The 27,128-nt window shown below is 37.7% G+C and overlaps 1 protein-coding gene across 1 annotated transcript in view; it reads left to right on the forward strand.

Moving 5' to 3' along the window:
* The window catches only part of LOC311284813 (uncharacterized protein), a 38,259-nt gene that overhangs the window by 3,315 nt on the left and 7,816 nt on the right, over positions 1–27,128 (forward strand). Inside the window, exons 7-24 of the mRNA XM_084400025.1 lie at positions 2,187–2,420; positions 6,970–9,383; positions 12,124–12,345; positions 12,603–12,812; positions 12,992–13,100; positions 13,262–13,411; positions 13,549–13,611; positions 13,730–13,912; positions 14,049–14,255; positions 14,369–14,986; positions 15,078–15,229; positions 15,340–15,514; positions 15,597–15,873; positions 22,043–22,299; positions 22,675–22,793; positions 25,622–25,652; positions 25,938–26,141; positions 26,842–27,072. Of these exons, the coding sequence (XP_084256151.1) occupies positions 2,187–2,420; positions 6,970–9,383; positions 12,124–12,345; positions 12,603–12,812; positions 12,992–13,100; positions 13,262–13,411; positions 13,549–13,611; positions 13,730–13,912; positions 14,049–14,255; positions 14,369–14,986; positions 15,078–15,229; positions 15,340–15,514; positions 15,597–15,873; positions 22,043–22,299; positions 22,675–22,793; positions 25,622–25,652; positions 25,938–26,141; positions 26,842–27,072 (5,856 nt within the window). The remainder of the gene's footprint in view (positions 1–2,186; positions 2,421–6,969; positions 9,384–12,123; positions 12,346–12,602; positions 12,813–12,991; positions 13,101–13,261; positions 13,412–13,548; positions 13,612–13,729; positions 13,913–14,048; positions 14,256–14,368; positions 14,987–15,077; positions 15,230–15,339; positions 15,515–15,596; positions 15,874–22,042; positions 22,300–22,674; positions 22,794–25,621; positions 25,653–25,937; positions 26,142–26,841; positions 27,073–27,128) is intronic.

The following is a 27,128-nucleotide window of genomic DNA, read 5'->3' on the forward strand; positions in this document are numbered from 1 at the left end:
TCACCAAATCAGACTGAATCATTGAAAGAGTTGCTGCCGTTTGTCAACATTGATTTACAGACTTAATCAAAACTCACTTTCTTACGTGCCTGACAGCCACGGCATATCGAAATGAGCAAATACATCCTATGATGCCTAATCATGTTGATTTTTGCCAACCTTTCTTAAGGGCAATTTACACTGCACTAACAGACGTTGACAAACATGGATAATCACCAGATTACAGTGTGTCACTTCTCAGACATTCCATGACCCGAAAAACAGCGATTCAACATGTTTAATTCTTTCTTTCTTTTGTTTATTGATATAGCAATGCTAAGTACAACCGAGGTTGCCCAAAGTGCTTAACATGAAAGTAAAAATAATAAAAGACAAAATATAAAACGGACATATTAACAACTCTCACACCACAGACACCACATATACCACACTGAGATTACCTGTTATAAGCGGTCAATGATAAATGCGCCTTGAACAAGTTCCTGAATACTGATATAGATTTAGCAGATCTAATAGATAGAGGCAGCTCATTCCATAATCTCAGTCCCATAATACCCCAAAGTGCGATCACCTTTATGAAGGCGTTTAGTCCTAGGTACGACAAGAAGTTTTTTATTTTTCTGAATGCAATGCTCTAGGGGATTATAAGGAATCAAACGATTTGCAAGGTACAGGGGGGCCTGATTATTTAGAGATTTTTATACAAACATTAAAATCTTGTATTTGACTCTAAGATGAATTGCCAGTGCAAATTAGCTTAAATCGGAGTAATGGATTCATATTTCTTGATTCTCTTTAAGAGCCTCACCGCAGCATTTTGCACTGATAGTAAACAGGCCAGGGATGCGGCAGAGATGCCACAAATAGAGGGAGTTACAAAACGAGACTCGATAGAACGAAAGTACGAATAACTCTTTCGAAATCTACATTTGATTAGAAAGGTTTAGTTTTTACTAGGAGACACTGATTATAAAAACAAGCCCGTACCACTGCATTGATTTGTGTTTGTTGCCATCTGTCGGTGCAGTGTGAAATGGTCTTATTTCGCAGTTACTCCAACCATAGGCAGAGATTTATGTTTCTGCCACTGGGTGCCCACCCTCCATTACCACACCCCTCCCTCCAAATGCGATGAGAAATGCACATACTTTTTCTTATCTGCTTTCCATGAGCAAATGATAACTGGGCTAAGCAAGGTGTTTACACTGACACATACGCATACTTAAAACATTTTAACATGCTCATTAATATGTAATTATACTTATTTTAAAGTACAACCTTTTCTCTGTGCGATGGTGCGCTTGATGAATTCATTACACAAAAGTTATTAGTCTCTCCGAGAAAGTTACGAGAAACACACAGACTGCAATTTTATTTTTCATTGGTTAAAGTTGCCCCTATTATGTTTCAAATATCACCTTTTATGTTGTGAGTAATATTGCTTTTTGTGAATGTAAAAGGTCTGCAAAATTGTAAAGATCAAAGTGCATGATAAATAAAGTTATTGTCTCCCAAAAGAAAGAATCGATCCTGAACTGCCAAAACGAGTCGTCGTTCCAGTCTTACTTCTGTAACATTCATACGTAACAATGTAACAAATTTGCATAATGCGATACAACAGCAGTATAACCTTTTGACAATCAAGGCGGGATTTGCTAAAGGCTTATCCATTAATGCCGATTTACATACTTCGCCACCTATTTGGTGGTTGTGCAATCATTTTTCAATCTGAATAAATCACTTTAAATAAGAACTATATTGTCTGTTTGATGTGAATTATATAATAAAAAGACTGATTAAACTAAATAGACTGTGCTTGCAAAGATAACAGGTTGTAAAAGTTTATTTTTTTATGTTTAGTCATTTTGCTTCCACGTTACTTGAAAGGTAAGATATAAACGCTTTTTATTATAGAAATACATTTATAGGCAAGACAGATTGCACACTATATATATATATAGATAGATAGATAGATAGAGAGATAGAGAGATAGAGAGAGAGAGAGTTTTTTTAACCGTTATTTTTAACCGTTCAAAATTAAACAATTTGCACAAATGAACTGGTTCACAGAAAAAAAAACTCTTTCCCATCATTATATAACACCTTTAATACTTTGTTTGTACATACAGTTGCATAATTTTGATTAAATGTGTCTGGGACATTCTGTAAAATATAATTTCTGACAGATGCAGGACAGTTCCTTGAGGACAGCAGGACACATGAAAGGTTCAAGAAGAGTAATCTGAGGGCCTGTGCACTGGAGAGAAGCACATGTGTGCGGGTGGAGAATCTTCCAGCTGAGGCCAACAACAACAAGATGCTGCTGGAGCTGTATTTTGAGAAATGGGGTGGTCCAGTAGAGGAAGTTATCACAATTCCATCAGAACAAGCAGCCATTATTACCTTTAAGGAGGAAGAAGGTATAGTTCAAGTTCAATGTTATTTATATAGCACATTTACAACAGCCACTAGGCTGACCAAAGTGCTTTACAGAACAACAAGATTAAAAGAAGATATAACATGCATAACAAAAAATAAAACAAAAAATAAGAGCAACATAGCTAAGAGTAACCATAAAACAGGAGTAGCAAAACAGTATCAGACTCAAATATAAATTAGTAAAACCAACCGAAGAAAATAATCAATATACTAAAGAAAACAGGTAGGTTTTTATAAAAGACTTGAAAGCAGAGAGAGAAGGGGCCGTTCTAATCTCTAGAGGCGTTTCAGAGTCGTGGTCCTGCCACCGCAAATGCACGCTCCCCTCTACGCTTGAGTCTAGAGCAAGGGACTACCAGCAGAGCCCGGTCACAGGTTCTTAGGCTTCTGGACTGAGTGTAGGGATGAAGAAGTTCAGAGAGATGGGCAGGAGCTAAGTTATGTAGAGATTTAAAAACAAACAGTAGAATTTTTAAATCTATTCTCTGGTGAACTGGCAGCCAGTGTAGAGATATGAGAATAGGAGAGATGTGATCATATTTACGACACTTGAAGAAGTCTGGCCGCAGCGTTTTGTACAAGCGGAAGACGAGCAATTTGAGACTTGAATACACCGCAATATAAAGAATTGCAGTAATCTAGCCGAGATGTAACAAACGCATGAACAGCCATTTCCAGAGTTTTCAGAGTGAGAAAGCCTTTGATTTAAGACAATAGACGAAGTTGATAGAAGCTAGAACTGATTACCGAGGAAATATGTTTGTCAAATTTTAAAGGCTGGTCAACAAGAACACCTAAATTCCGCATCCTTGAGGATTTAAAAATGGACAGAATCTCTAAATCAGGACTTATACACTGAGAATTTTCATTTGGGCCGAAAACAATGACCTCAGTCTTGTTTTCATTTAGGAAGAGGAAATTTTGGGCTAGCCATGATTTAACCCCGCACGTACGATCACACCGGTGTGATCAGTCTAGGCTGGTCCCTGGAGCGTACGATCACACCGGTGTGATCAGTCTAGGCTGGTCCCTGGAGCGTACGATCACACTGGTGTGATTAGAACGGTCAGTGCATGACGTGATCAACTGCTAAATTCAAATATGATTCGCGCGCGGGCTGGCGCTGAGCCAGAGACAGGTGCGCTCAGAGCTGTCATATATTGCAACTTTTCAGTGTTTTAAACCACATAATGTTTATTTTAGGTTTCAGACATATAAGTTCTAAAAATACAATACATTTAGAGTTTGTAAAATACACACCGATGTCAAAGGAAGAGGCAATAATAATCCTTTCCATTATAATTAGACACGTTTTATTCATATCAGATACACATTGTGTAAGTAACTTTAAAGTTTACTCTATTCTCCTCCCAGTTCACCAGCCACTTACTTTCATGTATTTCGGGAGAAGTGGATGAATTTACGTGTTGTAAATCCAACAGATCCGATTCTCTGAACTGCGTCTGCGGCACAAACTAAGATGGCGGCGCCCATCGCGCATACAGTTCAACTGTACGTTATAAAGGTGTTTAAACAACAAAACACTTCCACTTGCATATATTTGACAATCGGAATATCAGATATTTCATGCCATATCTAACAAATTTGTGAATATTTTGAATAAAAAAGGAAAAATGACATAAAAGCAGATCATCATTCATTCAGCTCTGTTGTTGCTGCGGTGTGTCACGTGACAAGCAATGACGCGTCACCATGGAAACCATAAAGTGACACATTCTAAATAACGGTCGCCTTGAAAAACTCACGCTGGGGGGTCAGCTGAGCCAGAATATTTTAAACTTACATGTGAAAGGGTTAACCTCATCTAAGCATCGCAGAAGAGATGTAATCGCTACAGGGTTGTTTCTTTTGATTGGTATATAAATTTGAGTGCCATCTGCATAAATATGAAAGGACACACCATGTTTCCTTAGAATAGAGCCCAGAGGTAGCATGTAGAGAGAAAATAGAGAGGGAGCCAAAATAGAGCCCTGTGGAAGGCCACAAGTCAGATGTGCCATGGAGAAGGAGAAATTACCCATCTTTACTAAAAACTTTCTGTCAGACAGGTATGACTGAAACCATTTCAGAACAGCTTTTAGATCTAGACTAGAGTCTTGGTTGGGTCTAAAAGCTACTGTTCTGAAATGGTTTCAGTCATACTTGTCTGACAGAATTTTTTTTAGTAAAGGTGGGTAATTTCTCCTCCTCCACAATTTTCTCCAACAGCTTAGAAAGATAAAACAGAAATAGGCCGATATTTTTTTTTTATTTTTTTTTATTTTATTTTTAACCGAAAGATCTAGTTAAGGCTTCTTGAGCAGAGGAGTGACTGTAGACACTTTAAGATTGGCTGGAACAGACCCCGTTTGGAGGCACTTGTTGAAGCTAAGTCTTAAAGGGTTAGTTCACCCAAAAAAGAAAATTCTGTCAGTAATTACTCACCCTCATGTTGTTCCAACCCCGTAAGACCTTCGTTCATCTTCGGTAACACAAATTAAGATATTTTTGATTAAATCTGAGGGCTGGATCACTCCTCCATAGGCTTCTAAGGCATTATAACTTGCTGGCCCAGAAAATGTATTAAAGACATCGTTAATATAGTCCAAGTGACTCCAGTGGCTCAATCTTAAGTTTATAAAGCGACGAGAATACTTTTTGTGCGCAAAAACCCCCCAAAAATAACGACTTTATTCCACTATTCATTTCCTTCTCTCTGGGCCTCAAGTTTTTTCATGTAGTAAAACTGCGCAGCGCATCTGTGTTGTACGTCACACGTAGGCTCACAATTGGCCAAAGCTGGTCATGTGTGTGATGCGTGTGACGTACAACACAGAAGCGCTGCATAGTTTTACTACGTGAAAAAACTCGAGGCCCAGAAAGAAGGAAATGAATAGTGGAATAAAGTCGTTATTTTTGTTTGTTTTTTCGCACAAAAAGTATTGTCGTCGCTTTATAAACTTAAGATTGAGCCACTGGAGTCACTTGGACTATATTAACGATGTCTTTAATACATTTTCTGGGCCAGCAAGTTATAATGTCTTAGAAGCCTATGGAGGAGTGAGACAGCACTCAGATTTAATCAAAAATATCTTAATTTGTGTTCCCGAAGATGAACGAAGGTCTTACAGGGTTGGAACAACATGAGGGTGAGTGATTACTGACAGAATTTTCATTTTTGGGTGAACTAACCCTTTACACTGAATGACCTCTGACAAACTGCATATTCGGGACAAAAATCTCTTAGTTATTTCAATATTTAAGGAAAAAAATAACAAATAGTCCTTTTAATATAATACAGCCAACACTTATATGAACATGCCAAGAAAGCAAATATTTTTTTTAACATGATATTTCATAAATTTTGTAAATAAAAAAATCTCACAAATCCTTCACATAGAGCATCAGAGGCAACAGACAATGTGTTAACAGAAGGATTAACAACAGACTGAATAACTGAAAACAGAACCTTTGGTTTAGAGTGATTGGATTCAATTAAATTAGAAATATAAATGTATAAATGTACACTACCGTTCAAAAGTTTGGGGTCAGTAAGATTTTTAATGTTTTTAAAAGAAGTATTTTCTGCTCACCAAGGCTGCATTTATTTGATAAACAATAAAAAAAACTGTAATATTGTGAAATATTATGACAATTTAAAATGACTGTTTTCTATTTTAATATATTTTAAACTGTAATTTTATTCCTGTGATCAAAGCTGAATCTTCAGCATCATTACTCCAGTCTTCAGTGTCACATGATCCTTCAGAAATCATTCTAATATGATGATTTGATGCTCAAGAAACATTCATTATTATTATCAATGTTGAAAACAGTTGTGTGCAATTCTTTTTTTTTTCAAAATTCTTTGATGAATAGAAATTTCAAAAGAACAGCATTTATTTAAAATAGAATATTTTCTAACATTATAAATGTCTTTACTGTAACTTTTGATCAGTTTAACTAATCCTTGATGAATAAAAGTATTGATTTATTTTATTTCTTTCCCCCTTTAGATTTCAGATAAGTTCTGTTCTTTTGAATTTTCTATTCATCAAAGAATTTAAAAAAAATGTGTACACAACTGTTTTCAACATTGATAATAATAATGAATGTTTCTTGAGCATCTAATCATCATATTAGAATGATTTCTGAAGGATCATGTGACACTGAAGACTGGAGTAATGATGCTGAAAATTCAGCTTTGATCACAGAATTAAATTACACTTTACTGTATATTCACATAGAAAACAGCTGTTTTAAATTGGAATAATATTTCACAATATTACTGTTTTTGTTTGTATTTTTAATCAAATAAATGCAGCCTTGGTGAGCAGAAGATACTACTTTTAAAAACATTAAAAATCTTACTGACCCCAAACTTTTGAACAGTAGTGTATATTTATGAATACATGTGCAATTGCTTGTAGACTTTGTTGTTATGGTTCTAGATTTGGTAACATTTATTTACCTCATTTTGAAAATATCATTGCATTTATTCATTGTACCTGCAACTTTTATTCTTTACAGCCAAAGAGAAAGTCTTGAAGCAAGAGAATAACATCTGTGAAGTTCCAGTCAAGATATATCCCTACTTTAAATCACTGGACACAGTCTTGTATGGTGGCAATAGACCACATTTGAAGCTGCCTGAACCCATTACTGTCAGTGTACATCCTGCCATCAGGAAGTTCCTCCTCAAGAAAGGGGAGATTTCCAATATTAAAGACCAGATGAGCTCACATTTCTGCAAAATAAACATGGACAAACCTGAAGCTTCACTCAGACCCGATCAAGCATTACTGAAACAGAAAGGAGTTACCAGAAGACACATTGATGGCTGGAGTAAGAATGCCTGTGATGCCTTCCAGAAAATAATCTCAAACTACACAACATCTGAGTGGCCGGTGTCACACCCCTTGTGGTCTAAAGTGGAGAGTAATGTAAAGGAATTGGTGAAAGATAAGGTTTTCACATATATGGATGCCTCTAAAGGTGTCCTGACACTGGCGGGAATGACCCATGAGATAACTGGACTGAAGCCCATCATGGAGAAAATTATAGAGAGAGCAACAAATCAAATAGAGAGAGAGAAGAACAGTGTGACAGACCATATGGAGATTTCTCCTGCCATGTACTCTCTGCTTTTACAAGATGACCTGAAAAGTGCTGTTCCTCCACACCTGCACATTGACTACAACAAAAAAATAAACAGACTAAATTTATCAGGTATTCATTCAGAAATTCTTGCCTTCAAGAATTGGGTCCTTGAGAAGAAAATAAACATGAAACAGAAGCCCTTAAAGATTGACCGTTCAGTCCTGGAGTTCCTGAGATCAGTGAACTGTGATGAAATGTCCACAGATCTCTTTATATCTCATGAAATAACTGCTGTATACACAATCGAAAATGAAGATGTTGTTGTGATTGGGAGCACAGAAAAAGCACTTGTTGAGGCAGAGAAGAGGTTGAATATGGTTCTTACATCCAAAGACCTTATTATAGAAGATCAGGGTGTCCTTCAAATGCCAGAGTGGCAGGATCTCAAAAAACAATTGCAAGAAATGTTCAATACTTCCAAAAAGAGATCTGTGTTTATTAATCATTCACAGAGAGGCAAAATAATAGTGACTGGATTCAGAGAACCAGTGATGGAGGTCAGTGAGAACTTGGGACGTTTCATCGAAAAACACAGTAGAATTGAAGAAACTGTTCGTCTCAAATCACATGCAGCAGTTGAATTCATAAAAGACAGAAAATCACAAGACTGGCAGCATTTTATGAAGTCTGATAAGATGAAAGTGAATTTTGATTCAAAGAGACCCTGGATCAAACTGTCTGGAGAGCGTATATTTGTCCAGCCAGTTATGACTTTCTTTAAAAGGTTGGCAGATGCTCTCTACACTGACACACTCATCATTAAAAAAGCAGGAGCAAAAAAGTACTTCAAGGAACAGGGTAAAATGATGCTCTCAATGCTGTTGAAGGATAAAAGATTTGTGGTGGTGTTCCAGGAAGATAACATGCTGCAACAAGAAGAGGATGAATTTACTGAGCGCAGTTTTGAAGATTTTGGCCAGGTCTCTTGTGAAGTTCAAACACCAGGTGGAATAACTGTTACTGTCAGGATGGCAGACATTTGCAAGCTCAGTGTTGATGCTGTGGTCAATGCTGCTAATGAAGATCTGATGCACAGTGGTGGTGTAGCTTTCGCACTTCTACAAGCTGCCGGACCATGTCTACAGCAATACTCTGACCATTACATAAAAGTAAATGGGCGTCTGAAGCCTGGAGATGCCATCATCACTGAAGCTGGTCGTCTTCCCTGTAAATATGTGGTACACGCTGTTGGACCTCGCTTCAGCGATTCAGACCGACGTACAGCAGTTCAACGCCTGAGACGTGCTGTGAGGGAAAGCTTGAAGCAGGCATCGAGCAAAAACTGCTCCTCCATTGCAATTCCAGTTATTAGTTCAGGGATATTTGGTTGTCCTCTTGAACTTTGCACTGAATCAATCGCCAAGGAAGTGTGTGAGTACATTGAAGATCATTACCAGAGAGGCTCCAGTAGCACATTAACTAAGATTCACTTGGTTGACAATAATGGCAGCAATGTAAAAGCCATGGCTGAAGCTGTCAGAAAGGAGTTTGCTGCTTATAACCCCAAAATGACTTTCCCTCAGCAAAACAAACCTCATGGGTATAGTAACTATGGACAAGGCTATCGTGGTCGTGGTCGTGGCCGTGGTCGTGGAAACTATGACCAAAGAAACCGTGAGTTTGAAGGTCCCAAAGGCCGGGGTAATAGATACTTTGACAGACAGGCACACCCAGGCTCTGGTGGCAGATCTGATCATTTTGATAGGTTGAGTGTTCTTGAGACCAAAACTACAAAAGAGGGCCTAAAAATCTTTCTGAGCAAAGGAAACATCCAGGATGCACATGTAAGTGTAAATATTGAGGTTTTTTTTTCACTTGTTTTCCAGCAAAAATATCAAAAAATCCTTAAAGGAGTCATAACCTAGTATTACATTGGATACCTACTGCTGTATTATAGTCTTTCAGGCCCTTCTAAAAAAGAAAAGTGGAAAAAAAATAAACACAGACCTACTTTTGACTTTTGACTTGACTTGACTTGACAGACTTTATTGTCATTCAGTATACAACAAGTGTGTACAGAACGAAATTTCGTTTGCATAGGCCACAGTTTTTACAGTTTCAGTACAATGCAAATGTTTATGCAAAAAAATTCTGTAAGCAAAATATAAATAAATATACAAATAGCAGAATGGATTAAATATTAAATATACAAATATCTAAATAGATGTATGACAGCAGTCTAGTGTAAGACCAGCAGCACTAAGTATTATTTTTTAAGTGTTCAACAGTCTGATGGCTTGGGGAAAAAAGCTGTTATAGAACCTGGTGGTCCTACACCGCATGCTGCGGAACCTCTTTCCGGAGGCCAGCAGAGTAAACAGACCATAATGGGGGTGAGAGGAGTCGCTGCAGATTTTTCTGGCCCGAGATGCACAGCGGTTCTCTGCAATGTCCTGAATGGAGGGGAGAGAAGTGCCGATGATTCTCTCTGCTGTCCTCACCACTCTTCTCACATCCTTCCAGTCAGAGGCACTACAGCCTCCACACCACACTGAGATACAGCTGGTCAAGATGCTCTCTATGGTGCTTCTGTAAAATGTGGTGAGGATAGGTGGGGGCAGATGAGCTCTTCTCATCCTCCGTAGGAAGTACATCCGCTGCTGTGCCCTCTTCACCAGTGATGCAGTGTTTACAGACCAGGTAAAATCGTGTGTGATAAGCACCCCCAGAAACTTTGTACTGCTGACCACCTCCACGGTTATGTTGTTGATGAGTAGTGGAGCATGGCTGGGCTGGTTCTTCCTGAAGTCGACAATGAGTTCTTTGGTCTTGTCGACATTCAGGATCAGGCTGTTGTCTCTGCACCAGCCCACCAACTGCTCCACCTCCTCTCTGTAGGCCAGGTCCTTGTCATCCCTGATGAGGCCTACCACTGTTGTGTCATCCGCAAATTTCACAATGTGATTAGTGGCGTGCCTAGGGACGCAATCATGTGTCATTAGAGTGAACAACAGAGGACTCAGGACACAGCCCTGAGGGGAGCCTGTACTGAGGGTGATGACGCTGGAGGTATTCTGTCCAACCCGCACTGACTGAGGTCTATCAGTGAGGAAATCAAGCAGCCAGTTCCGCAAGGGGGTGCTGAAGCCCAGAGGTTCCAGTTTGTCTACCAGGTGTTGAGGGATGATGGAATTAAAAGCTGAACTGAAGTCCAGGAACAACAGCCTAACATGCGTGTTCTTCTCCTCCAGATGTGCGAGGCTCAAGTGTAGAGCGGAGGAGATGGCATCCTCAGTGGAGCGATTTGGCCGGTAGGCAAACTGAAAGGGGTCAAGCGTGGGAGGGAGTCTGGAGATGATGTAGTCTTTGACCAGCCTTTCAAAGCACTTCATTATGATGGAAGTCAGTGCGATGGGCCGGTAGTCATTTAGAGAGGTGATCCGAGATTTTTTAGGCACTGGGATAATGGTGGCGGTCTTTAGGCACGATGGCACTGTGGCTTGGTCTAGCGAGGTGTTAAAAATATCCGTCAGAACACAAGCCAGCTGGTCTGCACAGTCCTTGAGCACTCGCCCCTGTATGTTATCAGGGCCTGGGGCCTTCCGGGTGTTTACCCTCCTCAGAGACTTCCGCACATCAGCTATGTCCAGGCAAAGTGTCTTTTCTTGCTGATGGGGAACTGCTTTCTCTGCACGAGTGCTGTTTAGTGCCTCAAACCTCGCAAAAAAAATATTTAGTTCATTGAGGAGGTCAGTGGCTTTTACCCTTACCCTTATTTCTGAAGGCATTATTGTCTCGCGAGATCAATGCGATGTTTTGGCTGTCGTGGACGCTCTATATGGCTCTGCACGCCAGTTGAAAGGGTTGTTGGGACAGCGTCATTAAAAATGAATTTCATCCACTGGTCCCTGATAGTTTCGTCCGATTTTGGGAGATAAAACACATTTACATGTTTTTTATGGCAATCAACCACAGAGCAAGTCCGGTGTGCACTCGGTTTCTCCATCTTTCTCGACTGAACTGAATATGAGGGGGAGAGGGGAAGGGGGGCTTCCTGCTGCGGTGTCCATATATGGTATATCCTACTACCTCATGACGTCAAGAGGGAGCTGAAATCAAAATCTCGTATTTGAGTGCGCGTGCACGCGCGCTGGTTTATTTACCCTGAGGTAAACAAACGCTTCACTTTTAAATATCGGCTTCCCGGCCAGTGTATAATCGTTAGTCGATCATAACATACATTGATTCTCGTGGAAAAGTGAAAATTGCAGGTTATGACTCCTTTAAAACAAGAAAGAAAGAAAGAAAAAAACACAACACTGCATAAGGATATACTTTTAGAATTATACTTGTGAAGTGCATTAAAATAAAATCTAATTAAAAGGATAGTTCACCTAAAAATCAATCAAAACCTTTCAATGATACATTCTCTGAAAACAAAACAAAAAAACATGTTATGCAGTGTTTTGTTTTTTACCAGCATACGGGTCAGATCAAAGTGAGGTATTTTATATTGGTTTTATGGTAATGGTGACCATTTCCTCCAAAAGTAGTATCTCCTTCTTTTTTTTTTTTTTCCTGCAGGCTGATATCATTGTAAACACTATGTCGGAGGACTCGGACCTCAGTAAAGGTGCCGTTTCCAAAGCACTCCTTCAGACTGCTGGCCATCAGATCCAGTCAGAAATCAATGCAGCTGCTCGCAAAATCAGTTATGGTGATATGGTCATCACAGATGGTTATAAACTAAAATGTCAAAAAGTCTACCATGTAGTTTGTCCATTTTGGAAACAAGGCTCCGATATGGTGAGTAACAATTTTCTAATCTAAATTTATCAAAATTGTCATTAACTGTGTTACTGCTAGCTGATTAAATGATGTGCCTCATATGTAGGTTCCATTTCTTTATTTAGATGAATGAATGAATGAATGAGGTATTTCTATAGCGCAATGTACTACTGAACACCCAAAGTGCTTTACAGTCATGTCAGGGGGTCTTTCCCTTAATTATGATGGTACTTATTTAAACATAATAATATATATATTTATTTACATTTTAAAAGGTACTCGTTCAGATCATTAGAGATTGCCTGAAAAAAGCAGATTCCTGGAGAATGGCTTCAGTCGTCTTCCCAGCTATCGGCACTGGGAATCTTGGCTTTCCTAAAGATCTGGTGGCCAGAATCATGCTGACAGAATTCCAGGAATTTAACTGTACAAATCTCCGAGAGGTAACTGTGATCGTGCACCCTTCTGATGAAGAGAGCATTCGGGTGAGTGAAGGAAAAGTAGATTCAAGAACCATAAAAACAAAAAGTCAAGGTTTTTCCCATCACATAAAGTATGATCAATATGTGCTTTTTATTTATTTTTAACTATAAATTATTTAAATAATTTACCATAGTTGCTCATGTTAATGTTGTCTTGTATATTTCTGTGTTTTATCTATTAGTGCTTTACCAGCATCTTTAGAAATGGGATCCAGGGTCCCATCACAAAAGGAGCACATCAACATTCAGTGCCTAAAATAAATACTTCTGGCAAGTCAGCTCAGACCTCTGGTAACTTTCTTGTCTGATGTCCATCCCACTTATTTTTTTGAGTACATTTTATTAAAATATATATTCTGATAAAAAATATATCCAAATGCCACAGGATATATTTAGGATAGTGACAAAAGAGATTTTCCATATACACTGTACATCTTTATGTTTTTCTTTAGAGATTGTTGGCAAAGTCTCCTCTCCCTCTCTTGGGGTGCACACTATGCAGCTGGGTCGAGTGACTCTGGAGGTTTCATCAGGAGATATAACTAAAGAAAAAACTGATGCAATTGTCAACTCCTCAAATCCAACATTTTCTCTGAAAACAGGTTAATCCAACTTCACACACTGTCTTGCTTATGCTTATTTGAATGAATCTCTGTTTCATTTATAATTTATTTCACATTTGAAGAGAATTATAATGTAATATGTAACTGTCATTTATTTATTTATTTTTGTTATCCAGGAGTATCCAAGGCCATTTTAGATGCTGCTGGATTTCAAGTGGAACAAGAATGTTTACAGATTGGTTTGTATTCTTTTTTTATCTATTATTATTTCTTGTTGATGGACATTACCTTTTTGAATACTTCAAAAGTGATCTAATGAACTTTAGAGACAATTGGTAAACCTGTTTTTTTCAATAGTGGGATCATCAAACTTGCAGCAAACAGAGATTGTGACCTCAGGCGGGCGCCTGCCATGTGGAAACATCATCCATATTACTGGACGCAATAGTCCATCTGAAATTAAGGACATTGTTTTGTCTGTTCTGAAGTTGTGCGAATCACGCCAAATTACTTCTGTTGCCTTCCCAGCTCTTGGCACTGGTAAGATGCTTTACCAGTAATATAAAAAGTAATATATATATATATTACTTTTTGTAAATTTATTTCAAACTTTTTATACTGAAATTATGTGTGAATTATTTACTATCCTTTTCGATTTTTGTCTCTAACCCTTTAGGTCAGGGAGGTGCAAAACCAGCTGATGTTTCAGATGCAATGGTTGATGCAGTTGTTGATTTTGTGAAGAAAAAGAAACCAGTGCATGTAAAGTTTGTGAAGTTTCTCATATTCCAGACGAACATGTTGGGAGACTTCCACCAAAGCATGGTCAGAAGATCTGGTGAGAAAGTAGAGGAGGATAAAGGTCTGCTTACCAAAATTAAAGGTCAGTGAACAATAAAAATAATGCTAATCCTATCCATTCTTGTTTTTCTTAAACGCAGTAATTAATTCCTCTGTTTCTTTCCAATAAATATGGACCTTGAAAAAAAAAAAAAGAGGGTTTTTCATTCTTTTTTGGGGTGGAAAGTTCAGAATCTCCCTCAAATGAAGAGTTTGTGATGGTGGGTGAGGAAATTGAGCCAGCTGTGTTCCAGCTGTGTGGAGAGACACCAGAGGACCTGCGGGAAGCCAAGGACATGATCAACAGCTTCATAGTACGGGAGCATTTGACCATCCCAATCCGTGATCCAGCCATTGCTCATTTCACAAAGGAGGATGTAGAAATACTGAACAGCATGCAGAGGGAGTTCACAGTCAGTGTCCAACTTGAGAAGAAAGGCCAAGACTCTGTCGTCACATTGGAGGGACTGACAAGAGACGTTCACAGTGCAGAGAGTCGTATTCGGGACATGATCCGCAAGGTGGAAAGGAATGAAAACCGAAGACGTGAGGCATTTATGATCAGCAGTGTAGTCAAGTGGCAATATCAGGAGAATGGGCGTGGCGTCACAAAATTTGATATGCTGACTAATTATGACCTGGAACAGGCCTATCAGAAGAGACAGCCTTCAGTGAGAATCAAGATTAATAATGATGAATATGAGGCTGATTTAGATCGAAAAATGGCCACAAGAGGGAGAATGAGGATAGAACTGAACAGAGTAGAACTGCAAGGTACAGTAAGATTATTTTCATAATTTAGACAATGATTATAAGGCCATCATGTACAAAGATTAGTTATTCATGTTTTTGTTCTTGCCCATAGATGCAGCTGCAGCTCAAAGCCCTTTGCCTTCACACTGGAAGGACATGAAAGGAAAGTCGGTTGTTCTTGTAAAACTCAAAGCAGACTCAAACGAATATGCAGAAGTGGAGAAAGAGTTCAGAAGAACCGGTCTAACCTCTAACATCATTGAAGTAAGACTAGATGAAGGGGAAAGAGACGTCTCCTGTTTATTAGTTTTGAAAGGTTCTGGTTGTGCATTTTAGTACTATAGTGTAATACTAATATTTATTTTTGTCTTTAGATTGAACGAATCCAGAACAGCGCACTTTGGAGAAACTTCATGATCAAAAAGGAGGAGCTGGAAGACAAAAACATGCATACAAACAATGAACAGCGTCTCTTCCACGGCACTGGCCCTGATAAAACAGATCAGATCAACAATCAAGGCTTCAATCGCAGCTTTGCTGGGGCACATGGTATCAGTAAAATTTAGCACAAACTTTATTTGCACTTGTATCCATATGTGTCAACGGTCTATTTCTATTGTTCTGTTTTTAGGAGCCTTGTATGGGAATGGTACATATTTTGCTGTGGACCCGAGTTACTCAGCCCAAAACTACTCAAATCCTGATGTCAACGGACATAAACGCATGTACCTCGCCAGGGTGCTTGTCGGTGATTTCACTCAGGGAAAACAAGGCCTTCCTGTTCCCCCTGCGAAGAGCACCAATAGTGCGGATCTTTATAACAGTGTGACTGACAGCATAAATAACCCAACCATGTTTGTGATCTTCAATGATGTTCAGGCTTACCCAGAATACCTAATCACCTTCCAGTAATGATTATTAGATCTTAGTGTCTGTTTTTACTGCTGTTTTACATCTGATTTGGTGTATCTGAATACAGTGGTACGTGTAATTTTTACTGGCAATGTAGACTAGACTAGCATCATGCTCATAAATCACAAAAACTGAGACAACAGTAATTTATCCCGAGAAAGTTTTTGTCCAAATCCCAAGACATTTAGACTGTCCATTTTAGCTTGAACTGTTTTTTTTTATTTATTTTTTTATGAAACTTAGCTGTTTAATGTTATGGTTTCCTTCTAATATTTACTTATCCTAATCAGTAGTTATTTGTTGTCATATATTGAAGTATTACCTAACAAAAAAAACAGTTTTTGCTGAACATATATATGGGGATTATGTTTATGTGGATTAAAGGGGCACATTGATTAAAATTAGATATATCATTATGTAACAATAAATATAACAAAGGACTTAAATTATGATTGGTGGATTTTTAATTTTTTACTACATCCTGTAGAATAAATCAGATATTCTGTGGATGTTTTAATATTTTTTCTGTGTAATCTTGCACAAATTTATTTACTATAAAATAAAAAGATGACCTTCAAAAAAGATAAAATTAAATCAAAGTAAGAACAAAAGGTAATGTCACATGTCTGGTTCATATACCACAATGAGAACATCTTGACTTATTATCTTATTATAATATAAATATATATTTTTCCATCACCATGTCCCTTTTAGGGTCTCCGTATTAACCTGTCCAAGTTGCTGCGTTCGACATAGCATACTAGGGTTAGTTTCAGTTGTTGGAATTTACCTTATTAATCAACAACAGGCAAGATTAACATGCCTAAGACTTTTGCACAGTACTGTATGTCTTTTTCATATTATCATAGGGTAGATAAATGTTCCCCCTTAAGCACTGTGATTTTGTTCTGTGAAATAAAAGTAAAATCTGTGGTTATCCTATAGTTTTCAGTGACAATGAAATAAATTATAAACCAAGTATGAAAAATGTCCAGAGTTTTAATGTTAGATTTTTAACAAAAAAATACATTTGTACCAAGGGACATTTTGCCCCAAGAGGGGTAAAATGCTCCCACTCTGACAAAGCAATTTGCTTCATCCATTTAAAGCTAAACCATCTTAAAATTAAAAAGACAAGCCAAAATGACAGTGGATAAATATGAACATTTATTTATGAACCATGCTAAAAATCAGCCTATTTGAAAAATAATGTTAGCTAATGCTAACTCCAGGTAATTTTTAAATATAAGTCCAAATATTTTTATCCAACCACCTAGTTAGATTAAATTTGATGGAAAAACAAAGGATGTGTTGTTCAGAACATGGTAACTACAGTAATTATGATAGTGAGAAGCGATGCCCCCCTGGGGGCGTTTTTCCCCACAGACTAAGTTTGAAAAAAAATACTGTCATTCTGAAAATATAATTTTATTTTCCTTAAATAGCATGTACTCCCTAACTACAGGCCTTACTGTTCTAACTACAGAATAGTAGTTATATAACATACCTACAATATAACATCACAGTCATATCATGACTGTGATGTTCTGCAAAAAAAAAACAACAACAAAAAACACCTTTAAAACACCTTTTTTCTTACTGCTGAAAATTAGATCACTTAATGTGAAATCCATTTTCTCTCAGATACATTTTACCAATTTACCAATTCGACTTATTTGTAAGTGTGAACTCGTGAAATATGTGGGGTATTTTGAACTAAAACTTCACATACACACTCTGGGGACATCAGAGACTTATTTTACATCTTGTGAAAAGGGGCATTTTACCACCCCTTTAAGGGCGGTCTCAATCGCAAAATCCGTCAAGAGCACTGGAACGTTTGCTCCCTGGAAAATCCCACAATGCACCACAAAAACCATGGAACATCGTTGCTCACTATAGAGAGCCTAAGTCCCTCCCCTTCCGGTTGACCACCATGGGACCCAGAGCCCGTCTACGGAGAGCCTGCCCACTCCCTATTAAGTCGTATTGTACCGCATTTTGGTTGTAGTTCCACCAGAGTTCCACTGGGGGCGATCGCCATGAGTGCAAAATGAATGGGAGTCTATGGGGCTAGACGGCTAAATGTGTCTCTTTCATCCGATTGCCGTTGAGAAATCTCAGATTTGAGTGTAGGTTTTGCAAGTTCAACATGGGTTATAGGTCGAAAGTTGAATGAACGAGTACTTGTGTCCTTTCGATTTCTTACAGGTTGAGTTGTTGTTGCCCATAACACGCTAGCATTCTCCTAATGAACGCTGATTGGTCAGTGAAGGACTGATTACGACCAGAGATACCGCTTGATGGCATCGATGCATCCGAAGCGGGACCAGAAACAAACAAAACAAAAACTCGTCAAGCACGTGTATTTCCCTGTGTCAGCTGTGTTGTCGATGCCTGGAGAGAAAAGAAAGTGCAGAGCGCGAAAGCACCAAAGTGACTGAAGGATTGCCGTAGCAGTATCTCTGGTCGTACGATGTATATGACGTCATTGACACTTTAAAACATTTTTTTAAGCAAATAAGTGACTCTAAAAAATCTAACACCCAGCTGTGTAATGTGTAATTTCTTTGCATCTCCTTTCGAATACAACATTCAAATTACTAGACAAAAAATGATATCCTGAGAAAAGTGGATTTTGGTTGGTATAGCGCCATAGACCTCCATTCATTCTGCACTCGTCCTGTGAGCGCCCTCATATGGAATCAAGAGTGGAACTGCAACCAGTTTAGAAGCCGGAAGTGTACTGAGAGTGAAACTTCTCGCCTTATTAGACATTCTCTGATGGGACCTTACTTCGGAAAAATATTGTATGGTAGTCAATGGCGCGGGACAACAAATATTTTGATCTCGTTTGAATTGTGCCCTGAATTACACATATGATTTTTGTCAATTTAAAAGATACATTTTAAAGTCAAGAAAGTCGCAGTTTGATGTAAAACTGTTGAGGTACAAGACTGTGAAAATACGTAATTACAGAGACTACAAACCCAAAAGGCGCACGTGTGACGTCCTGATACCTTTGTGATACCTTTTCTCTCAATGAATGAAGCTAACTTTACTGAAGCTAACGTCTGTCATTTTTTTGATAGTCTTACGTTATAATCATAACGTTACGCCGTCATGCCTGAGTGTTTTGTACCAGACTGCACACATACGAGCAACGGATCTTGTGACGTACATAGTGTGAGACGAGAGATGTAGTTCATTGAGCGATTTTCACATAAAACTAAATGTTACTCTTCTGTTTTATGACAAACTGCGACTTTCTTGACTTTCATAATTATCTTTTAAATTGACAAACATTATGTGTAATTCAGGGCAGAGTTCAGACGGAATAAAAAGATAAGTTGTCTCTCGCCATTGACTACAATACATATTTTTTCCGAAGTAAGGTCCCATGAGCCGGAAGCGGAGGGGAGGGACTTAGGCTCTCTATTGGGGCGTTCATGCCATGTCGTAATTACCATAATGATTCTGAAATGTAAAAAGCCTTCACATGGTTGTAAAACTTGTAATCACAACGTGTAAACTTGATTTTTTGAGAGCTACGTCTTGTACCACGTATATTTGTATATATTCTGTATATTTGTATAAAAAGTAGGCATAGCCTATGATTAATTTCTGCGAACAGGTTCTCTCATACAGTTCGATTCAGTGATATCAATTGAACCAATTGCTTCTCAAAATAATTAAATGGGTGTTTCTCAATACTTAAATGAATGCTTCCTCGTTTCCTCGCTCCTCCAGCCCGTGACCTGGAAACTGATCGAATTCAGCATCCTTAAGGGACATCACAATTCTCTCAATTGAGAACGAGGAGTGAGGAAGCTTACAAAGTTATAGAGCTGGTAAGTCCCGCCCCTTCCGCTAACCCCACTTTGACCTCTAGGTTGAAAAATCGTCAATGCAAGTGAATGTGAGAAAATAATTATTTTCTGGTCCCGTTTGAATTTTGCCATGAATGTGAACATATGTTGTCTGTGAATTTTTAATATAATTTTTCGTGTGAAGAATGCTACAATTTAGCGGGTATAGAAGTTTGATATGGTTAGACTTTGTGTGAGAGCACTTTGTGGACTACAACTCTTCGCTGCTTTCGATTACATCAGATGGGAATCTGAAGAAAGAACAGCCCATTTTGTTTGAATGGTGACATTTGGGTACAAAACACACAGGCATCTCGATCTGTCTCCATAGATTATCGCAGCATTAGCACCCTGATTTGACAAGTTTTTTTTTTTTTTTTTTTATTCAAGAGATGTTTTACAATATTGCAAACATTTCTTAGAAATATAGAACATTTCACAAAATGCATATATTAAACAGTTGAAGTCAATTTTGCACAATCATAGAACACCAAAAGGAAAAGAAAAAAAAAGAAAAAAGGAGAAAAAAAAATAAAAATAAAAAAATAAAACATCAAAGAAGTAAATCATGGTACATGAAAGACCTCATCAACCCTGATTTGACAAGTGGAGGGAAAATGTGTTATGGGGTGACGTCACATAGGCGACATGTAGTCTTTCTCGTTATGTCTTTTCCACAACTGCTAGCCAAAGAATCATACTGTCAAACTCGTAACATGAAAAATTATATAAAAAATTCCCAGACAACATATGGTCACATTCATGGCACAAGTCAAACGGGACCAGGAAATAATTATTTTCTCACACTCACTTGCATTGACGATTTTTCAACCTAGAGGTCCACTTGGGGTTTTACGGATGGGCGGGATTTACCAGCTCTATGAGCAACAGGTGTGTATCCTATGCGGAAGTCTTTCTTGTCGAGAAACCTGACGCACATGACGTCACTCAAATAATGAACTCAAAATATTATTTATAAACAAAAATCTTGCAGAGCAAATATAAAGATATATAAAGCAAACGAATATAATGAATTAATTGTTTAACATAATTAATTGTTTCAGAATCGCGGAGGTTTTTCAAATCCTGCTGCTGTAGAAATCAATTTTTTCAAATCCTGCTGCTGCTGCTGTACCTGCTGTAGCTCCCAAGGTACGTCAAGCTATTTACGACCTCAGTATATTGCCGACAGTCACGCACCCCACTGGACCGCCTAGTACCGACATGGACTTCGATTTTTCGGCGTTTTCGCAACCCGACCTTCCCTGCTTCAGGCGTGTCGTGTGAAACACACTGAGTGATCTGTTACATCTTAGGCTACTACAACATTTAAGCAGAATATTATTTATAAATGTTAAGATGTAAAACCAAAACACACATCTTGTATCAAATGGTAAGTTATCTCAGGGCATGTTTTACAGCTAATCTCAGCACATTAGTGGGATAATTGATAATATAGTGATAAAGAAGATTAGAAAGACATGAGAAAGTATATTTCCTCCTCCCGATGACAACAATTCCAAGTACAGATGCATCAATATCGTGGAAAAGTTTTTTTTTCCCCCATACTTTAATTTAAAAAGTAATTTTTCAATATATTCTACATTCATTACATACAAAGTAAAATATTTCAAGCCTTTTATTGTTTTAATCTTGATGATAAGGGCTTACAGCTCATGGAAATCAAAACTCCAGTACGCCTATCTCAAAATGTAGTATTAGAATTTTAGAACAAAGATTTTTTTATACGCCCTGACAGCTACTCAGCTAATCAACTCAAAACACCTGCAAAGGTTTCCTGAGAATTTAATCTGTCATTCTTGTTCTGGTGGTGCAGCACAATGACCTTTTCCACAATATTCAAAATTTGAGATGCGCCTGTAATAATGTAATACACGTATTAGTATTTACGTAATTAAAGGAATTGTTATGGTGAACAGTAATAATGAATAAATAGTAGCAGCAGAGTATTGCTAATTTAATAAATTTAATAATAAGTTTTACACGCCACCAGATCCCACTGTGTTTATTTTCCCAGATAGTGTATAGATTTTTAGGCATTCTATTGTCTCAAACAGCCTGAAAAATAGTGCATTTAGCTGACGTAAATGGGGAAAAAATCTTCCCGGGGGAGTATGCCCCCGGACCCCCCTAGGTTTGGGCTAAGCCCCGAATGTTTGCATCGTCTGGCTCCGCCCCTGCCAATGAGGTCAACGTTTATTTTACAATCGCACTACTATCGTTCCTGTGTTGTAAACAGGTCACGCGCTCTCGGTTTCACGGCAAACTGACGGAGAAACGAAAGTGAACATAAGCAGGCGGGCGTGATTATAAACACTGACACGCAAGTCATTTCCTCGTTGATCAGAACGATCACGATGGACGAATATCCCCTCACTGTCGAGGGAGACTGGGGAACTGAACACGCTAAAAGTGTGAAAAATAAACTTCATATTCACTTTCAGAGTAAGAAGAAATCTCAGGGAGGAGACTGCGTCGTGCAATATAATGGCGAGAGCAACTCTGCTACGATTCTGTTCAAATCATCTGACAGTAAGTGCTAAACACAAAAGCATAACATGTTAACAAATTAAGTGCGATTAAACTCTCACGAATTAGCCTAGGCTAATCTGTGAATCTTCCGATTACTACTCTTATAGCCACCGTTGTCATCCTTTTAAAGAAAAGTCAGAAGTTATGAATACAGGCTAAACCTGAAATTTGCATACTTTGTAATGAATAAGAATAATAGCAAAATCCATGTTGTCACTCATTGTCATACATTTTAGAACATGTAGGCTATTTTGGGACGTAACGACATAAAACTCTGTGTTTTTTTTGTTTTTTTTTTTGTGGTATGTTAACAAAGAATTCTTTGTCTTAAAGTGTTGTGATGTATCTGACTAAGTCTGATTGTTTGTGTTTAAGTCCGAGATGCAGTACTCCTTCAGGAAGAACACATTATTACTATTAACAGTCAGAAAATCAAGCTGAAAGTGTACAAACCCAGCGATGTAGAGGAACAGGCAGACAGCACTGGACAAAATGTGAGTAGACATTGCAAAATGCAGTTTTAAGACCACAATGCTTTTACAATAAAACCTTAGCTTAGTGGCTTAAAAAATCAAATCCTTTAGATTGCAGGTCAAACAAAATGAACAAAATGGTCTATCATAAAATATTAATTCAATTATGGTTGATGGTTGTCATTTCTCTATCTTGTTGAAAAATGCTTGAGTAGAGAGAACTAATAACTTCTTTAGTAGTGTTCATCATTTACATGTTTGTAAACAGTATTGGGAGTAATGCATCATGAGTTTCATAATCAGATAACTTTTTTACTAGTAAACTAACGCATTACTTTTAAATTTACAACAAAATATGAGTTACCTTTTAAAATAAATAACGTAAGTTACTTTGATTTCACATTTAATAACTGACAGCTCTCCTGTCTCCATGTTGAGAGAATTCGGGAACGAGGTGCAGAGGCATTGTGTGCGCTGTGTGAACATGATTAGTTTTAAACTAAATGTGTTTCCCATTTATTGACTGACACCTCTCCTGTCCCCATGTTATTGTAGTTTAAGACTAAATGTGAGCATGAATTTACTCATCTCACTTGCACAAAAACAGATTCAGTATCCATCAAATTGAATACAAACTCTGAATATTATGCAAACCTGCAATAATTAAAGGAACACTGACTTTTTGGGACTTATCTTATTCGGTGATAGCTTATTCACCGTATCCCCCAGTGTACTGTTCTCCTTGCATGTACAAATGCAATTTAACAGCCAGCCAAACTCCATCCATAAAGTACAGATGAGTCAGGATTCATCTTAGTTTTTGCCGTTTAATAAGATGCCAGGTACATTATGAATTAGGAGTAAAACTGTAAATAACAGCAAAATAAACAATAATCAGAACAATAATACAATGACTAAAGACCATTCATGTAGTTCTGAAACTCTTATCTGAAAATACCCAAATGAATCAGTATAATCAATTTACTTAAATGAAATTATCGGAATAGCAAAAATACAGATATTGACTATGGTGAAGTTATCACATCAAAGTAGAATGGAATCAACACATTGAATGCTATATCAAAGAAAGGCTAGGCTAATAGCTAAAGGCTATCACAAAATAACTTTAAATCAAAGCTTCAAATAAATCTATCACAAATATATGCAAATATATATCCTCAAGCATTATGTAAAGAAGAATTAACTTACAGATGATGCTTTTACAAACGCAAAACAAAGGATGGCATCCAAAGATCGAGGAGAATCTGACTGCATGAAATGTGATCACTTATATTTCTAGAGAACTACCACAGGGGGGCGCCATAACTAAATCAACTATATAAAACAATACAAGTGACATTCAAACTAGAAGCAGAACACCCAGAGTTAGATAAGTCCATACATACCCTTCTCATCTCCGTGCGTGCCGTAACTCTGTCTGACGCACCCACCGCTAGCCTAGCTTAGCACAAAGACTGGAGGTAAATGGCTCCAGCTAGCATACTGCTCCCAATAAGTGACAAAATAACGCCAACATTTTCCTATTTACATGTTGTGATTTGTATAGTCACAGCGTACAAATAACAAGGTGACCACCCTATTCATGTAATAGTGTCACTAACGTTACATTAGATCTAGCTAATTGGTAGGCTAGTCATCTAAAAACATAACGGAACACTTACCGCAGCTGCAGGTGATCCACTTTGTCCTGTCTGTACTATCGATGGGATGGCCATATCCTTCAGCACACGTTTCATGGTCCGTGTGGCAAATTCCATTTTTTCAAAATAGTCATCCTCAGTGAAATGTTCTGAGCAAACAAGATTGTACTTGATGATGGCTACAGGTCTGTTTGGATCTATATCCAGAGCAAGTAGCAATAGATTCATCAGGTCAGCGTTTTTTGGTTGGAATTCTATGAAACATCATGGTATTACCAGGTCTCTCCTGTTTATTGTCGCAGCTCTTTACAACATAGGAACACCCATGATTGTAAACTATGCATTTACTATCTAGTAATTGCCAACTCTATTACTCCAACTCTGAGCGAACTCTCTGCTCCTCACCACGGGCTTCTCAGGTGCTGCGAGCAAATCACTCTGTAGAAGTAGCAGTGCTTCGCCATCTGAGATTATCGTTCCCAGGATGTATATGGTTAGAAGATGGCTGTGTCTCATGTGACCTTTTTATTTGTACACGCTGTGACTATACAAATCACATGTAAATAGATAGATAGATAGATCGATTTTTATTTGTCCTCGAGAGGAAATTTGGCCTAACATATTAACAACATAAACATATAAACATATACCGCACGCACGGAGATGAGAAGGGTATGTATGGACTTATCTAACTCTGGGGGATATGGTGAATGAACTAAAGTCCCAAAAAGTCGGCGTGTTCCTTTAAATTACACAGATATACTTTGTATTTAATCTCACTTTACTAACCAATATCTTTGCTGGTTCGATGATCCAATTCAATCATAATAATAAGCAAACATGACTTTAGTTAAACATTACATTTCTTCTCCTGTGTCCTATTCTTCTGCAATCCAGAATGGCAGCACAGCTGAAAGGTTTGTTTGAGCTGCATCCTCTACTGTGCAGTCAGATGTGAATGTTCCTTTCCTTCAGCCTGAGGCTTATTCATTGTTAAAAGGGCCTTTACATTTGCAAAAATATACATTTTTGTTGATGTTTATTAAAAACAAACAAGGCCAGCCTAGATGCGAATACTTACATAAAAAGTAACACTATAAGTTACTTTTCAGGGAGTAATGCAATATTGTTATGCATTACTTTTAAAAGTTACTTTCCCAACACTGATTGTAAATGCTGTGCTTTCAGGTGGACCAGGCATGTGGATATCAGGAACCAAGTGAGTAAATCATCTGGACTTTGGTCTCTGACTGCATACATGCATGTGATCTTTTATTAGTTAGGTTATCATACTGTTATTGCTGATGTACTTTTTAACACATTTGTTTTCAATGTTAAAGATATTTATTACTAAATAATACAAAACATTATTTTGTCAGTTAACAGTAGTTGATACTGTTTGAACTGACTTTACAAAAAAATATTCTTTAATGCTTTTATTCATCTTTTTTTACATCCTGCAATAACATTTTATAAATATATTTCACTTTTATTTTGCCTGAAGATCAAAGTGCCCCTCAAACTGATTTGGATGTGAAGAAGCCTCAAGAATCAAGTGCTGTGGTCCTGGAGAACCTTACAGATGAGATTAAACAAGATGTTTTGACTCTTTTGGTGGAGAACATTACAAGTCTTTCTGAAAATGACTTTATCATGGAATTAATACCAGAATTAAGAAAAGCAGTTGTGACCTTTAAAAATCCCAGTGGTAAGTTATCATATAACATATACATATTTTTTTTATCGTAAGCATAATTCAGTTAGTAAAATTCTTTTGCACCAAAAACTTAATCTTGACTGCTTAAGCTTTACGTGATGGTCTTTTTGGCTTGGAGGAAATAAGAAAACTGAAGAAAATTGTAGATCTAAAAATGAGATTTTTATAAAATTAACACCTTTGATATTTTGCTGGTATATAATGTTGTATGCTATTATGACTTGACAAGGGCGTGGGAAGAAGGTTTATTTTGGGGTTGCTGTGTTTTGTGTTTTTTGGTCACAACATTTAAATAAGAAATATTATCGAGTCTTTAAAACATGCATAACTCCACGAAGCACAACAAGCATATCGCTGAGAACAATCGTTTTAACAGCATACACACCGGGATATTTGACTGCACATTATTGATACTACTTGCAATCATAATGCAACGGACCGGTATATGGGACATAAAAAATAAAAATAAAATGTGCAGTGTTTTAGTTATTTTTAACATTTCTTAAGTGAGCCATGGTTTAAATGAAGGATTTTTAACTTTTTTGAACCACAAGTGCCTTGAATATTTTTTTTTTAAATACAAGTTTGAAACCCAACCAAAGAGCAGCTTCTGGGTCCTTCCAGCACCTGTACTTCCCGCGCCCCTGATCAAATGCATCCGGCACATTCTGTAAACTATTATTTCTGACAGATGCAGGACAGTTCCTTGAGGACAGCAGAACGCATAATAAGTTCAAGAAGAATGATCTGAGGGCCTGTGCACTGGAGAGAAGCACATGTGTGCGGGTGGAGAATCTTCCAGCTGAGGCCAACAACAAGATGCTGCTGGAGCTGTATTTTGAGAAATGGGGTGGTCCAGTAGAGGAAGTTATCACAATTCCATCAGAACACACAGCCATTATTACCTTTCAGGAGGAAGAAGGTATGAATACATGTGCAATTGCTGGTAGTCTTTGCTGTTATAATTCTAGAATTGGT

Source organism: Rutilus rutilus (assembly GCF_951802725.1).
Source record: "Rutilus rutilus genome assembly, chromosome: 25".
Classification (NCBI taxonomy): Eukaryota; Metazoa; Chordata; class Actinopteri; order Cypriniformes; family Leuciscidae; genus Rutilus; species Rutilus rutilus.